Genomic DNA, 16,029 nt, shown 5'->3' on the forward strand with positions numbered 1-16,029 from the left:
CTACAGGAGGGCTTGGGCTTGGCCTCCTCTTGTGTTCTGCAGGAAGCGGCTCCTTGGAATTCAGAATGAGCCTCCCCTACTCCTAACTGGCCGCAGGCTTACAGAGCCCATGGCGGGAGCAGACCACTTTAAATAAGGGAGGGGGGAGAAGAAGCATTTACATAGTCCCTACTGTGTGCTGGGCCTCGTGCTGAGTGCTTTACAGTCTTCTCTCACTTGATCCTCACAGCAGCCCTCTAGGTGGGTGGTTGATGGTTGAGGCACCTGAAGCAGACAGAGGTTAAGTGATTTGCCCAGCACAGCTAGTCAGCATCTGAGGTTGGATTTGGACTCGGCTCTTAAATAAGTCATTGCAAGGATGGCCTACAATTCAGCCTTAATTCTCTCTCACTGCGATGAGATGATACCTTTAACAAAAAGGAGCCTTCAGAGAGCCATATGGAGTCAAAAGGCTTATTCCCTCATTTTACAGATGAGGACACTGGGGGCCCAGGGAGGAGAAGAAAGTGAGGGCACTTGACAGGATGGTGCCTGAGCCCAGGCTAGGCCTGAGTACTCCAGCTGGGGAGGCCCAGTTCAGCATTCTTTTATTAGCTCCGAGTAGTAAATAGTGCATGATTTGTGTACTGTAGTCCTTCTTGGGGTCCTTTCAGGGCCGGGGATAGAGCCCGCCTTGGCCAGGTGATTCCCAGCAAAGCTAACCAGAATGTTCCCAAGTCCAGCCCTCCCTGTTCCACACTCATCGTCCTTCTTGGGGCCAGTGACCTTTCTGATTTCCCAGCATTCGTTCAGAATGTTATTGCCCTTCTTTCTATTTATATCATTGATATCATGGGTTTCCTGACCAACTACTTTACTTTGCATCAGTTCACACACCTTCTCTTGTGTAATTTGGCATGTATACTTTCATATTGGGCCAGCGTGCATCTGAAAGGTCTCTGGTTCTCTGCTTTTGCTGCTCTGAGTGTTTGGGGTCCATGGGCCTTTCTTCCCATTTTTGGTACCCTTGGGGCATGTGCCTTGCAAGGGGATTTCTGGTCATCACTGCCACTTGGAGTCCTCATGGGAGCAGCTACTTTGGGTCCAACGCACCAAGCACACTTTCCTTTTGAAATGAATTTTGTCAAATTTCTAAATGAAATTTGTCTCTCCTAGGTCGTGAATCGGGCTATAGCCAGCCAGCCTGATTCCATCGATGCAGCTGAACGTGCTGAAAAATTCCGGCAGAAGTACTGGAATAAACTTCAGACACTAAGACATCAGCCCTTGTAAGTCCCTGCATGGTTAGGCTGTCCCTTCCTGTTCTACACCTGCCCTGGTTCCTGATGCCAGGCCCTCCAGTGCCTTCCTGGCTCACTGAATTGTGGGGGCTGCTCAGTCCTGGGTGTTGGCACAGCTCCCTGATGTGGGGACCCTAGGCCATTTTCCCTTAAGGCAGAAATAGCCCTTCATGGCTGTTCTAGAATATAGAGTTCTCACTTGGCAAATGGAACATCACTGATAAATCATTTTCCTTTAAGGCGTGTTACATGATCATTACATTCTCTTCCCCTCTCGCCACCTTCCCCCCTTTTTAGTGGTTACTGGGCAAATGAAAGAAGGAGAATGAGCAACTCCCCCTGATAGCCCCCATTCCAGGAGACCTTCAGGGTTCTTGGCTCTGTGCCCACAACCGCCTTTGACACGAGAGGTACCAGTGTGGTTGTTGCCATTTTGTTATTCGGTCCCTACCATGAGGCCACTGGGCGCAGTGCACAGACCCACGGTCAGCAAGACCTAGGCTCAGATGAGGCCTTAGACTGACCAGTCAGGTGACCCTGAGTGAGCCACTTACACTTTGCTTGCCTCAGTTTCCTCATCTGTAAAATGGGGTAGACCCTGTTGTGTTGTGAGGGTCAAATGAGGTAAACCTTAGAGTTCTATATAAATGCCAACCACTGCTCTAAACATCTAGGACTATTAAGTACAGAGAGAAATGTAGTCCTTGTCCTCAAGGAGCTTTCATTCCAATAAGAGAGAGAAGAGAGGGGCCAGGGAAGGGTGTTTTGTGTGGAGAGTGGAGCCACAGGGGAGGAAATGGACAGTGGCCCTGTGGGTACTGTGGGCACTGGGATGATCTGGGCAGCTGGTAAGAAGCGGAAGCATCCCTGCAGTGTGCCTGGCTGGGGTGGGCCACCCAAGGTGCTCTGTAGTCAGGGACTATGGGAGGCCCTAGGCCTGAGGTTCATGTGGCTGGGGTGGGGTTACCTCTGGTGCTCTCCCTGGCTGCACCTTCTCAGACCACATGGCATCTTTCTGGTTTATGCCTGAACAATTGTTTGTTTTTATCCAAATGAAGTCATTCCAACAATTGCTCCAGGGTCTGTGTAATTACAGGAGGTAGGACCCAAAGGTGGGTGAGTCAGATTGCTCCCATCCGGCACCGTTGTCTCAGCGTGTTCATCAAGTCTCTCTTGGTCTTTCACTTAGTGCCTATGGAACCTTGACAGTGAGGAGCCTCTTGGAAACGAGAGAGCACTGTTTGAATGAATTCAACTTCCCAGACCCCTATTCAAAAGTAAGTCCTGCTTTCTTACAGGGTGGATGGAAATGTAAGTCTGCAGACTTGTGCCTCGGTTTTCTCAAATTTGCCTGATTTGGATTATGAAGGGAGCTGGGTCATTGCAAGACTGGGAAAGGGCGAGAGACAAGGGGCCGTCTAGTCTGTCACTAGGCTTTGATCAGTGGGTGACTGGCCCAAGTAACTAAGCAGCTGCTCGTGAGGGTGTCCGTACCCTCCCCCCCCAAACTAAGTCGGCCCTCTCTGTTGGCAGTGTCTGCTGAAAGCCTGTGGATTGAAGGCGCCACGGTGATTTCCCCCATAGATCACATAGAGGTATCGTGTGGGGTACTCTTACACCCAAGATGACCAGGTAGGGGGGAGGAAGGAGGGCGGAGAGAGAAGGGAGAGAGAGAGAGCCAGCTAGATCTCAGTAGGGATATTTAGAGTGAAACTAGGCCTCTGATTCTGCTGGAGATATTGCATTACCCAAGCACCCCCTTCTGATCCTCGGAACAAGCCAAGTGGAGGAAGGCAGACTGTATCTCAGAGAGAAATGCTGCTTCTCTTGCAAGCAGTTGCCCGGCATTGCCTTTAAAAAGGCTGCTGTGAATGATATGTGGGCTCTGGGCTCTATACTAACCCCAGGCTTTTGGGGTTTCATCCTGGGACAGAAGAGAGCCAAGGTCAGATTCCCTGAGCACCTCTTACCTCCTGTCCAGGGAGCTTCTCCTCATCCCCTGGTCTGTGGATGATTATGCCACTGGAAAAGGTGTTTGGCATTGGAATGCCAATGTGTATGTTTGTCTGTATTTTAAAAGTTACGTGTATAGTGACTAATCAGAGAAGCTGCTGTTAGAACTTTTTCCACTAATTATTAATAAATGGGTATAGTCTTGGATGGGGGGAGGTCATCCAAAGTAAAGCCAGGTATGTTGGATTTATGTGGCAGTTTCCCCTGCCTATGAGGCTCAGGTTTGGCTCTCTTGTGAGAAACATGTCAGGTGGGGCTCCCCTAACCCCTCCAGTCAGGTTGAGACAGAAGATCTGGCCCTAACAGATTTTTCTGGCCAAGAGCAGAGCAGCCTGGGTGTGTAGGGAGAACTTTGCAGCCTGCCTTGCCTCCCTCCCCTGCCCCTCAGTGCTCCCGTGCTGGCCTACCCTGCAGGGGTTGCCCAAGTTCACATCCCCAACAATGGGAGAGTCCAGTGGCCATCAGAAGCCCTGGGCTCTGGGGCTCTCATCTTACAACCACGTAGCTGGGATGTCGATATCTCCCCCCACCAGTGCCCTGGTGGTGGCAGAAGAGGGAGGACGCCATTAGAGCCCTTGCTTAGATTGGGTTCAGCCCCGGTCACTGCTTGCTGAGGCCCCAAAGCGCAGTCGTTGTGTTTGTTTCCTTGCCTCTGCTGAGCGCTGTACTGATAACGGGGACTTGTTGGTCCAGTAGAGGCCATGAACCTAGCGGAGAATGCTTGAGTGCTTGGAAGTGGTCTTGGGGACGAACGTCTGCTTCTGGGTAAGGACGATTTCTTCATCTGTGTATTCAATGTCTCGTATCTTTCTACAGGTAAAGCAGAGAGAAAATGGCATAGCGTTAAAATGTTTTCAAAGAGTAATCAAATCTTTGGATTCATTAGGCTGGGAGGAGAGGCAGTTTGCTCTGGTGAAAGGACTTCTTGCGGGGAATGTCTTTGACTGGGGAGCAAAAGCAGTCTCAGAGTAGGTGTTCAATGTTTCACAGCACTGTTTCTAAGCACCTTCCCTCCCCCCATTTTGGTTTTTCTTGCCTATCTGGAGACCCCAGCCCCAGTTGAGTTGAATGGTGTGAATGTGACCGTCCCCTCTCACCTCTGCGTGCCCACTGCTTCGGTGTCTGGAATGGTTGTTGAGGCCAAGGCCATGCTTTAAAAAGCCTTGCTCCATGCCTGCCCGTGGGCACACCAGGGCCATTATGGCCCACGTGGAGAGCCAGCCAGTCTGGCCTGCACTAGGTTAAGGGGCTGCTTTCAGACTTTGTCCTGAACTTTTAGACATTTGGAGTTCAGCAGACACTCGGCTGTTCTGAGCTGGAAACTCATTTTTCATCTCTACCCACTGAGTCACAAGCCTCTGCGCCAGTTGAATGAATCTGTTGTGATGTTGCAGAGGGGCGCACTTCATAAAACAATTAAGAATGAAATCTTTTCCACTGGTAAAGCCCTCACCTCTTTTCTTTTTTAAACAAGGGCTCTAAAAATGTTTCCCAGGATTTTATAATTGATCATCCTGAGGAACCCCTGTAAAATGCACGTGTTTCTCATTTCTGTCTAGTGTGTCGTAATAGTTCTATGTTTTTATTGCCTGACACCTTTGTAATTGTTAAAGCAACTTAGATTTGCACTAAATTACAACTCTTCCCATCAGTGTGTTTGCAGAGCTAGAGAAAAGCATCTGAGTGAGCCAATGACATTTCTGGCTTGGTTTGAAATGACCCTGCCTTGCCATCCTCTTCTGGATGTGCTTTGGGGAGTGATCAGAGCTTTATAACCTTTTTTCTTTCTTTTTTTTTTTTTTTTGGCGGGCAGTTGGAGTTAAGTGACTTGCCCAAGGTCACATGGCTAGTAAGTGTGTCAAGTGTCTGAGGCCGGATTTGAACTCAGGTCCTCCTGACTCCAGGGCCAGTGCTCTATTCACTGCACCACCTAGCCGCCCCCCCCCCTTTTTTTTCTTTCTTTATTTGAAACTATTATTGGGTTTAAAAGAAACCTGAAATTTAGCAACATTGCTGTGTTTTCTTTCCTTTTAGAGCCCGCTTCCCCCTCTTTCCCTTGTTCTCTCACTGACTTTTGGAGTCTTTCTCTCCATCAGTGGAGGGGAACCCAAGGGCCAGCTGTGCCATTTGATTTTTCCATGTTCTTGGCATGACCTGCATGTCTTCTGCATGTCATGGGCTATGATTGAGGATTGTGTAGGTCTTAGAGACACATGCCATTTAACCACCACTTACTGCCCCTGGAATATGGAATACCGTTGCTAGAGTAAGACTCTGTTGTCTCCCGTAGCCCCATGTCTGTGTGAAGCAGGACCCTCTGGTATAGCTCCCAGAGACGAGCTCAGTCACCCTGTACCTCCACAGCCCCCCTGCCCAGAATTCAGGCCCTCTGCTGGCTCAGCCCTTCACTGTTAGTCTTGCTCTTCACTTGAGCTAACAGTCTTTTGATTCAGAGCTTTTTTTCTTTGTCTAGTGTTCTGGAATCGGAGCCACAATTTGGATTTGAAGAAGCCAAGAAGAAATTACAAGGTATGGACGCCCTCGGCTGACGATGGGCACTGACTGATGTTCAGCACTGCCTGGGATAGCCGTCTGACTGACTGACTGACGGCTGAACTGTAGTAAACCAGAAAGCCTCTACACACCTTCCTTTCCCTTCTTCCCATTAAAGTGTACTAAGTCATGGAGACAAACCTCCCTAAAAGAGATGCACCCCACCCCTACCCCCACCTGAGCTGTGCTTGCTCTGCGGATGGCGAGGAGGCCTCGTTAACAGGGCTCTGTCCTGGCTTTCTTCTAGAGCGCCCTTGGCTAGTGGACTCCTATGGAGAGTGGCTGCAGCGCCTGAAGGTACGTGTGTGGCCACGACTGTCCAGACTGTCCGCGTGAGCGCCGGCCTGACGCTGTTGGGATGGACCCAAGACGGAGCCGGGCTTTTGTGCCCGCAGCATGCTGCCCTGCCCTGGGGTGGGCGTCACCCAGACGGCTGCGCTCTCAGATGTTCCTCTTCTTGTGCCTCAGTGATAGAGCATGAGGAAGGGGAGGGCCCGGCGGGCAGCTTGTGGCGTCCTGGAAAGATGGCCTGGGTTCCACCCTGGTCATTGGGCAGGGAGTGTCCACCTTTGGGCCTTGGGAAGAGCCCCACTCAGGATGGGGGGGTGTGTGTGTACGTGCGTGCAGGGGATGGATACCTGTGAGCACATGTGTATCACACACACACACACACACACACACACAGAGTTGTTTTTGAAATTACTTTTTATTCTCCAATAAAAGCTTGAACTTTAGTGATCATTGATTCCTTCAAGGATCAGATTGATCGCACCTTCTGTGGAGGAGGCCTCTTGCGGTCTCCCAGCTGTTCTTGCCCCCTTTCAGATGATTTCCATCCACTTTATACTTTTCTTCTATGTGCCTTCTTTGCATCCTCAGCACTTAGCTGGCACATAGTAGGGATTTAATAGATGCTTATCCCTTTTGCCTTCTAGCCTCAGCCTCTGGTGTGCAGAGGCTATGTTTATAATAATCTGAGTCTGCAGAAGAGTTAGAAATAATGTGGGACCTTTGTGATGGTGGAATTGGTATTAGAGCCGATGCCATCAGGAAACACTTGGGAGGAACTGGGGCCATTTAACCCAGAGACAAGAAGCCTCAAGGGCTGACCTTCTGTCTCTCTTTAAGTCCTGGGAGCAATCGTGAGGCAGGAGGAAAAAGCCTCACTCTGCTTGACCTCTGAGGGGAGGGGACAGGCAGGCAAGTTGTGGTATGAGGTCAGGAAAGATCCTGATGATTGAAGCTGCCCCATCCAGTGTGGGGGCCTGCCTCAGAGGGCCCATCGCATCCCCCTTCCTAGAAGTTTGCAGACTGAAGCTGGAGGGCTGCCTGGATGTGAGATTGGGAAGGAGCCTTGTATGAGTCAGACCATCAAGCTGCCAAGATCCTTCCACCTTGGGCATTCTCTGCTTCTGTGATGATTACTTCTGAATTTAGAAACTCCTGTTCCAAACTGAACATCCTGGTTTTGTCTTGCAGGGTCCCCCTCATAAATGTGCCTTAATTTTCGCAGATAACAGTGGAATAGACATCATTTTGGGAATCTTCCCCTTTGTCAGGGAGCTACTCTTTAGAGGAACAGAGGTGAGTGTGTGCTGCCCAGTATTGGGGACCCTTTTCTCTGGCCAGAGCAGGACACTGTGTCAGTCACTGCCAGGTTTCTAACTGCTGAAATTGTGTGGCAGCTGGGGACTTCTGATTGGGAGTGGAGGCCCTTCAGACCTTGTCACATTTTTGACAGTGAGATTTCCCCATGCCCCCAAACTTAAGAGGTCATTTAGGCTAGATCAGACCAGGGTTAGTAGCTATCACATGGGCTTTTTTGTTTCATACCAGGTTAAGGTGACTCTCATGGGGCAGACAGAACGCCTGAGCCTTCCTGTTCCCTAGTTCAGACTTCATGTTTGCTTAAGGATGCTGGCAGCTGTTTGCTCTTAGACTTGGCCTTGAATGGCAAGTAGCTGAAGCCCCCATTACTCCATAAGCCTAAGCTGAGCCTTGCCTTCAGTGCTGATGTGGCCCTTTTCACTCCAGGTCATATTAGCCTGTAATTCTGGACCTGCCCTCAACGATGTGACCTACAACGAGTCTCTCATTGTGGCTGAGCGGATAGCAGCAATGGACCCTCTCATACAGTGAGTGGTTTCCCAGCAGCCTTAGGATTTGTCCATCTGCGGCCGCCGGCAGGCAGATGTGGGGCAGGCGGGAGGCCCGGCCTGGGAGAGGGGGACTGAGGCAGTGCCGGGCTCGTGTGTCCATGTGTGTCGGAGCAGACAGGGCTGCTGCTCCAGCCTGGGGGCTTGTGTGGGCGCTGCCGTGGTATTCAAGGGCCTGTCTTGTTTCCTCCAGATCCGCATTGAAAGAGGACAAGCTGCTCTTGGTACAGACAGGCTCGAGTTCACCCTGCTTAGATCTAAGGTAATCCAGGAGCTTTGGCTGGCTCTGCATTGAGATGGGGAGGGGCTGGAGACAGAGAAGAGAAATTGAGAAGAGGGAGGGAGGGGGACTGTGAGGATGAGAGTCCTTGGGAGGCACAACGTAGCATCTGCTGACTTCAGCCTGGGAAAGGGAGCGCCCAGCACCGACCACTGGGCAGGATATTTTTTGGTGACTCAGAGCATTATTGTTTTATAACCGTGACCTATTGTGCAGGCATCTAAGGGTGTCTCAGCTGTTTGCTGGCTGGTAGCCTCAGCCTCTGTCCCCCAAACATGTTACATTCTGGGATTGGAAGAAGGAGGCGTGACCAAGCAGCTCCCCTGGTCAGGGTGCTCAGTGGGTAGAAGATGCCAAGAGGCACTTTCAGGCTTGAGGCCAGGGAGACCCTGTGGCAGTAAGGCCTGGTCGCCATTGGCCTCGGGGCTTCCTTAGGATGCAGTGTGCTTCCCTTGGCTAGAGGTTTTCACACACAGGCCATCCAAATACTTGCAGGTGTGGTGTAGGGGGAGTCCTTTCCTAGACTGGTGGAGCACTTTAGAAGGGGAACATTTAGTTTGGTACAGATTAATGACAATGAAAAGATGGAGGTTCCTGTCAGTTCCGCAGGTGCCAGTGAACGAGTCACTGTCGGGTGCCCAGCTCACCGTGCTCCTTGCTTCTCTTGCAGCCGTCTAGACAAAGGGCTGGCCGTGCTGGTTCGGGAGCGCAGCACAGACCTGGTGATCATAGAGGGTATGGGCCGTGCCATCCATACCAACTACTACGCGGCCCTGCGCTGCGAGAGCCTCAAGCTGGCCGTCATCAAGAACTCCTGGCTGGCTGACCGGCTGGGGGGCCGGCTCTTCAGTGTCATCTTCAAGTATGAAGTCCCGGCCAAGTGAGCAGCCCTCGGGCTGGGGAGGGGGCCGCCTGCCCTACACTTGCACTAGCTTTATTGTCAGTGGTAAAGAATGTATTTTTATTACAACAGGGGAAACAGGAGTTCCAATCAGATTCTGTATTTATATTGTGCTTTTGTGACTCAAAGCAACAATATGACTAACTCAATAGACTATAACCCACAAACGTATATATATGTATATCATTCATATTGTTTATTTTGGTAAGTGTTTATTTTAATGCTGCAGTATTTGTGATGGAAAGACTTGACTTTTTTGTTCTGTGAGACATTCATATTGAAATATATTTAAATGTTAAAGAGACTTTTTAAAATATATATCTATCTTTGACTAAACTCCGCCAGCAGTCGAATGGCCCGTACCAAATAGAGTTTTTAAAGCGTTCAGAGTTGCTTTTGCGTGTTCGCTTCTTTAGACAGGGCTGGTTCTGAAGGCCTTTCTCAGCCTACAGAACCTCATTTCTAGGATCCATTCCCTTTCACATCATCTTGGGCCTCCCTGTATTGGGAAAGACCCAAGACTCTCTGGGTAAAGAGCTCCAGGATGCTGGCAGTGAGCAAGCAGAGTGGGACACAGCTGCCCTTAGTTTGCAGGGGGTTCATGGTGCCACACACAGGGGGAGCCTGGACAGGCAGGGAGCATGCGATACCCCTTCACTAAGGCCATTCACAGGGCATATTCGTTCTTTCCCTTGTGGGGTCTCCAAGCCCACCAGGGCCCATTTTTCTTTACTTTCTAAATGCTACTGCCAAACTCTAGCCGAAAGGGGGGAGGGACAAGGCAGTGTGAGCACCAGCAGGGCATTCTGCTGCAGAGGGATCTGTTTTGTCTGGAAAGCATGACTTTGAAACAAAGCATCTCCTTGCAGGCAAGGACTGTGAGTCTTGCATATATCTTAAAGACACTCAATAAATGTTTGTAGACTGCTTGATGGCCCTTCAGAGGCTGGAGTGGTGTCTGAACAAGGAATGAGGAGGTAGCTATTCACACTCAGCCCTGGAGCAAACCAGATTTTCTCTCTGTCTCTGTCTCTGTATCTCTCTCTCTCTCTCTTTCTCTCTGTATCTCTCCTCTCTCTCTCTCTCGCTCTCTCTCGCTCTCTCTCTGTCTGTCTCTCTCCTCTCCCCTCCCCCCCATCTCTGTCTCTCTGTCTGTCTCTCTCTCCTTTCCTTTCACTGTCTGTCTCTGTCTCTTGAAAAATGAAACAGTCCCTGTCTTGAGGGAGCTCACATTCTGCCGGGGGTAAGCAAAGCAGACAAGCAGAGGTAAATACAAGATAAGCACAGTCATTTTGGGAATGGGGGAGCCAGGGAAGGCCTTGTTTAGCAGGTGGCACTTGGGCTATTCCATGAATAGAGATTCTAAAGGATGGGGATGGGGGTGGGTGCCTTCTAGATGTGGGGACAGCCTGTGCAAAGACATGGAGGTGGGAGATAACCTGTCATGGAAACAGCCTCTAGAAGGCGGAGTATAGGTGGGGGAGTAATGATAACTCAGCCTAGGAAGGGTTGGAGCTAGACCATGAAACACTTTAAATGACAAATGGAATTGTTTGAGGCAGGGGGAGCCACTACAGCTTCCTGCATTTTTAGGGAAATCAGGTAAAGAAAAGATTTGAGGCAAAGGGAGGTGTGTGGGGGTTAGAGGTAAGGAAGCCCATTAGGAGGCAGTTGTGAAAGGACCGTCTTGTGGGATACTGAGTTAGGATGGGCAGGCCCAGGTAACCAAAGCTGCTGTGCTTGGGCGAGTGGGAGTGTGGTGCTTCCCTAGACACAGATCAGGAGGGTGGGGGTGCCTGGACGGGTTCTCATGTGGACTGTTGGCTTTGAGTTTCCCCTCAGGAGAGAGCCCCCCAGAACAGGAACGGGACTAGATCTGGACCCCCCAGGGCTCTTGTGGTTCTAAGTCGTTTGCTCCTAAGTTGTCATAAACACAACTTTGCAGTTAGCCTAGAATTCCGTATATTGTGACTCCAGCCTGCTGGCTGCTTCAGTGAATGCGGGATTTGGAGGACCTGGTTTTGAATCCTAGTCCCGCTGCTCTCAGTTTCCTTTTCTGTAAAATGAGGGGATTATTCCCAAGGGCTCTGAAGTCTGCAGCTCAAGCAAGTCATGACCCCTTCTGTGGGGCGCAGCTCCCCACTTGGTAAAAGGAGGAGGCTGGACCCAGGGGCCTCCCGAGGTCCTGGCCAGCTGTAAATCTACACAATCCCTGCCCATCCAGTAAATGACACAGGGTCTCTTCCTTGGAGCCTCGTCTTTGTGGGGCTGTGCCTCCCAAGGGTTTAGCCAAGGCCAGTAGGCAGGATTTCTGAAAAGCCTAGACATTCTCGGTATTTATAAGTTTTCTATGGCCTGCCATAGTTTGCCTGTGGAACCAAACATCTACTGCCTGGGAAAGCACATTGCCCCAAGAAAGCAGTGTGGAACTTGGGTTATATAATGAGGAAGGGGTGGGTCAGATGGGATTTAATTAGTGTTTGAGAGCTCCTGGTAAGTAACTTCCTTTACTGATGCTCATTGGCGTTTGCCAGTCTTAGGGAGTGAAGTGGGCCTTAGGAAGCATTGCTAACACTAAGGCCAGTGGGCGTGATGGGATTCCAGCTGAGCTATTTACAACCCTGAAAGGTGATGCTGCTCTCAGTATGCCAGCAAATGTGGAAGACTCGGGCAGTGGCCACCGGATTGGAAGAGACCCGCTTATGTCCCAGTCTTAAAGAAGGGCAGTGTCAAGGAATGTTCAAATGACCAAACAATTGCACTCATTTCACACACCAGCAAGATTATGCTTAAGATTCTGCAAACCAGGCTTCAGCAACATGTGAACTGAGAATCATCAGGAGGGCAGGCTGGAAGAACTAGAGACCAAATTGTCAACATTCTCTGGATTATGGAGAAAGTGAGGGAGTTCCAGGAAAACCTCTACTTCTGCTTCATTGACTTACAGTAAAGCCTTTGACTGTGTGGATCACAACACAGTGTGGCAAGTTCTTGAAGAGATGGGAGAACCAGATTACCTTGTTTCCCAAAGCACTATGTGAGGGCCAAGAAGCAACAGTTAGAATCAGACATGGGACAGCTGATTGGTTCTGAGACTGGAAAAGGAGTGTGACAAGACTGTCTATTGTCACTTTATTTAACTTATGGAGACGCCAAGCTGAATGAATCCAAAGTCAGAACCAGTTTTGCTGGGAGGGTTATGAATCATCCCAGATATGCATTCTAATGACCAAAAGTGAAGAAGAATTTAAAAAATCTCGTGAAAGAGGAGAGTGTAAAAGCTGGCCTGAAGCTTAACATGAAAAAAACAGCAAACTAAGATCATGGCACCTGGTCCCATTACTTCTTGGCAGGTAGAGGGAGAAGCAATGGAAGCAGTGTCAGAGTTTATATCCTTGGGCTCAAAGATCACTGTCGACGGTGACTGCAGCCACGAAATTAGAAGATGCTTGCTCCTTAGAAGGAAAGTTATTGGACAGCACACCAAAAAGCAGAGCTCTTACCTTGTTGACAAAGGTCTGCATGGTCAAAGCTGTGGTTTTTCCAGCCGAGCACCTGAAGAAGTGACTCTTTGGATTCTGGTGCTGGAGAAGACATTTGAGAGTCCCTTGGACAGCAAGGAGATCAAAGCAGTCAATACTTAAAGAAGTTAATTCAGACTGTTCACTGGGAGGTCACATACTGAAGCTTGAACACTTTGGCCACATAACGAGAAGACTGGACTCTTCGGAAAAGTCCCTGATGTTGGGAAGGAGAAGGGAATGGAAGAGGAGGAGATGAATAGGGAGTGTCCTGGAAGCAATGGCTGTGAGCTTGGACAGGCTTTGGGAGGTAGTGGAGGGCAGAAGCACCTGCTGTGCTGTGATCCATGGGGTCATAAAGATTCAGACACAACTGGATGAATGAACAATAGTTCTTAGCAAGCTGTCCGGGCTCCAGGAAGTTGTGATTTGCACAGGTTCTAACAGCCAGGATGTGGCCCAGGCAGGGCTGGCTCTGAGGCAGGTTCTAGCCTGGTCCGGGGAATTCCCAGGCAGTGATCTCTGCCTTCCAATATACCTTTGAACTGCTTTGCAGCTTATAGCCCGGGCCACTAAGAGGTTCAGATATGTGACCGAGGTAGAACTTGAACCCAGGTATCCTTGGGTCTTCTTGGATGCTGAAGCCATTCTGTCCACTATTTTTTTTTTTAAAGCAATCAGGGTTAAGTAACTTGCTCAAGGTTACACGGCCAGTTATTTCTGGGTGTGGTACTGAGTATCTGAGCCTGGATTTGATCCAGGTCATCCTGACACTGGAGCTGGTGCTCTTACTTGCTGAGCCACCTGGCCGCCCCTAAGCAATTGGGGTTAATTAACTTGCTCAAGGTTACACGGCCAGTTATTTCCGGATGGGTGCTAAGTGTCTGAGCCCGGGATTCGATCTTCAGGTCTTCTCAACACTGGAGCCGGTGCTCTTACTCGCTGTGCTACCTGGCCACCCCTGTCCACTATTTTCAATGCCAACTTCTGGACTAAAATTTAAAAGGTAAAAAGTCAAGGAATAGCCAAGGAGCACTGGAAACCAATCTTGGCTTTCACTGAACCCAAACATCCCTCCTCCATTTTCCAGGTAAGTAAGCAGGTCAGCGCCAGATGGACCATGATATGAGGTGATGTCCAACAGGTGGTCAGTCCTAAGGAACCAATCTGTGGGACCAGAGGTGCTCACCTTTGGTGAGTTGCTAGTGAGGGAACAACCCCTTTTACAAAGGAAGGAACTGAGGCCCAGACAAGTGGAAGGATAAACTCAAAATCACAGAATATCAGTTGGAAGACCTCCGGGGCCACTGAGGCCAGCCTGTATTGGCTGGTGGACACTTCATGAAGACCCTTTAGGTCTATTTCCCCACCTGTACAATGAGCGTAATGGCCCCGGCCTTTGTGGAGAGAATCGACAGGCATCACAACACTCTAGGTCAGCACTGTTATTTATGCCACACCTGACTCACGAGAACATCCAACTTAGGCTGCTTTCAAGTATACCCACTGCAGGTCACGAGACCCCAACTGAGCGGCTTCTAGAATGGAGCCGATCCTTGGTGAGTGGGAAGCCTCAGTGTTCTCTTTGGGGCTCTCAGCCCCAGATGTGCCCAGCTGCCAACTCCTGCAGACTCCCCGTGTCTTTTCCCTTCTTTCTTCCTTACTCTGCCAGCTTTCTCCTGGGCCGTCCCCCCGGTTATTGTCCTAGCTGCCTGTTAGGTTTCCCAGCCTCCACTGAGGCTCATTTAGCATTCCTCTCCCCAATAATCATTGACTAAGCACCTGCTGCTTGCCAGCCCCTCTCCTGGCCCACCCCCTCCATCCCTGGGCACTTCAGGGAAGAGTGGTATGAAGTGGGTGTGTGCCATGTGGGGAGCGAGCATTGGGCATGGGGGGACCCCTGGAGTTACCAGGAGAGGTAGGAAACAAAGTATAAATTTTTATTTGGAGCTAGAAGGGCCCTTATCAATCATTGAAGAAGAAAACAGGTCTCGAGGGGTTCAGGATAAAAGTGTCTGAGGCAGGATTCAAACCCAGGCCCTTCCAGGGCCAGCGCTGTATTCACTGGACCGCACTGCCTCCATCCTCTGGTCTCCAGCAGAGGAAACTACAGCCCTAAGAAGTACAGCAATTTGCTTAGGGTCACAGGCAATGAATTTGCTTCAGAGTTTGACCCCAGCTCTGGAGGATCTCCAGATTCAGTGCTCTGTCTGCCGGCTAATGAGTTGTTCAGTCTCCCAGTTTAAGAGCTCAGGGGCTCCTGGGGGCCTATCTGCCTGCCCAGGCACCTCAGGGGACTGGGTCTGCAGTGCCTGCCTGTCTCTTCATCAGGGCTGTGGGGGAGCCTCAGATAGTGACTGTGATCCAGGTACTTCCCCTCAAGAACCACCAGGTGGCACTCGGGAGACGCCCAGAGAGAGGTACCTGGCAGAGGCCCGATGTAGGAGGAAGGTGCAGGGCCGGGGGCCGGGGCCAGCAGGTAGCGTCCCTCATCTGGCTGTTCCCGGAAGAGGTGGTGTGGAAAGTGCTTTCCAGGCCTTACTCTATAAACAGTGACTGCCATCATCAGTATTTTGTCGCCTGAAGTAGCTGTCTGGTCTCCGGGCTCACCTTTAGGACCCCTGCAGAGGCTTTCCTTTGGCCTCTAGCCAGGAGCTTCTGGGGCCCTGGGGTGGGGGGATGCCAGCGAGCCAGCTAGGAGCTTCTGGGGCCCTGGCTGTGGCAGGCAGACTTGTCCATTCCACCTCCTGCAGGGGTGGCAGCTCGGGGGAGAGGGAACAGGGGCAGGGCTTTCTCCTTCTGACCCCCACCCCCTACCCCTTGGGGCTGCCTCTTCTGCTCTGGGCTAAGTTATGTCTAGGACCTAGCTCCGAAGACCTGCTTCCATGGCTCCCTCTGCTCGCCCATGGGCTGCTCCCCATCTTGGGCAAGATCTAGGGTTCCCCATCCCTCAAGGGCCTGAGGGGCTGCACACAGTAATGTGGGTCCCTAGCCTCTGTACCAGGCCTTTTTGCTGGACAGTGTTAGAAGGTGGTTTTATCCCCATTTTACAGATGAAGGAGAAAGGCAAGTTGGGGATGGGACAGCATAAAGCTTCAGTGATATGCCCAAGGAAACAAATCAGAATGTCTGTGGAAGTAATGCAAAGACCACTCTCCCTCCTCGAGGAGGACGGGGGGGCTCAGGCCTCATGGATTGATCCCCCACTGGCCTGTCAGCAAAGAGCTGCTTCACAGACACTCAGTGTCCCCTCACCTTCCCACCTCCTGCCTCCCCTTCAGCTGCCTGCCCTGCTCCTAGGACCTTAGCCTAAAAGAGTTAACTC

The 16,029-nt window shown here is 50.7% G+C and overlaps 1 protein-coding gene and 1 long non-coding RNA gene across 3 annotated transcripts in view; both read left to right on the forward strand.

The window, feature by feature from the left end:
• PANK4 (pantothenate kinase 4 (inactive)) overlaps positions 1 to 9,487 on the forward strand; it is a 43,586-nt gene extending 34,099 nt beyond the window's left edge. The window contains exons 11-19 of the mRNA XM_069078305.1: positions 1,156 to 1,268; positions 2,470 to 2,557; positions 4,110 to 4,261; positions 5,767 to 5,822; positions 6,094 to 6,143; positions 7,326 to 7,430; positions 7,881 to 7,981; positions 8,196 to 8,264; positions 8,953 to 9,487. Of these exons, the coding sequence (XP_068934406.1) occupies positions 1,156 to 1,268; positions 2,470 to 2,557; positions 4,110 to 4,261; positions 5,767 to 5,822; positions 6,094 to 6,143; positions 7,326 to 7,430; positions 7,881 to 7,981; positions 8,196 to 8,264; positions 8,953 to 9,166 (948 nt within the window). The 3' untranslated portion in view covers positions 9,167 to 9,487. The remainder of the gene's footprint in view (positions 1 to 1,155; positions 1,269 to 2,469; positions 2,558 to 4,109; positions 4,262 to 5,766; positions 5,823 to 6,093; positions 6,144 to 7,325; positions 7,431 to 7,880; positions 7,982 to 8,195; positions 8,265 to 8,952) is intronic.
• Positions 1 to 16,029, forward strand: part of LOC138153893 (uncharacterized) — a 354,866-nt gene that overhangs the window by 157,064 nt on the left and 181,773 nt on the right. The gene's annotated exons all lie outside the window — the stretch shown is intronic.

Source organism: Petaurus breviceps, unplaced genomic scaffold (assembly GCF_028583685.1).
Source record: "Petaurus breviceps papuanus isolate PSGF00001 unplaced genomic scaffold, PetGlider_PUasm1.0 91041, whole genome shotgun sequence".
NCBI classification, from domain to species: Eukaryota; Metazoa; Chordata; class Mammalia; order Diprotodontia; family Petauridae; genus Petaurus; species Petaurus breviceps.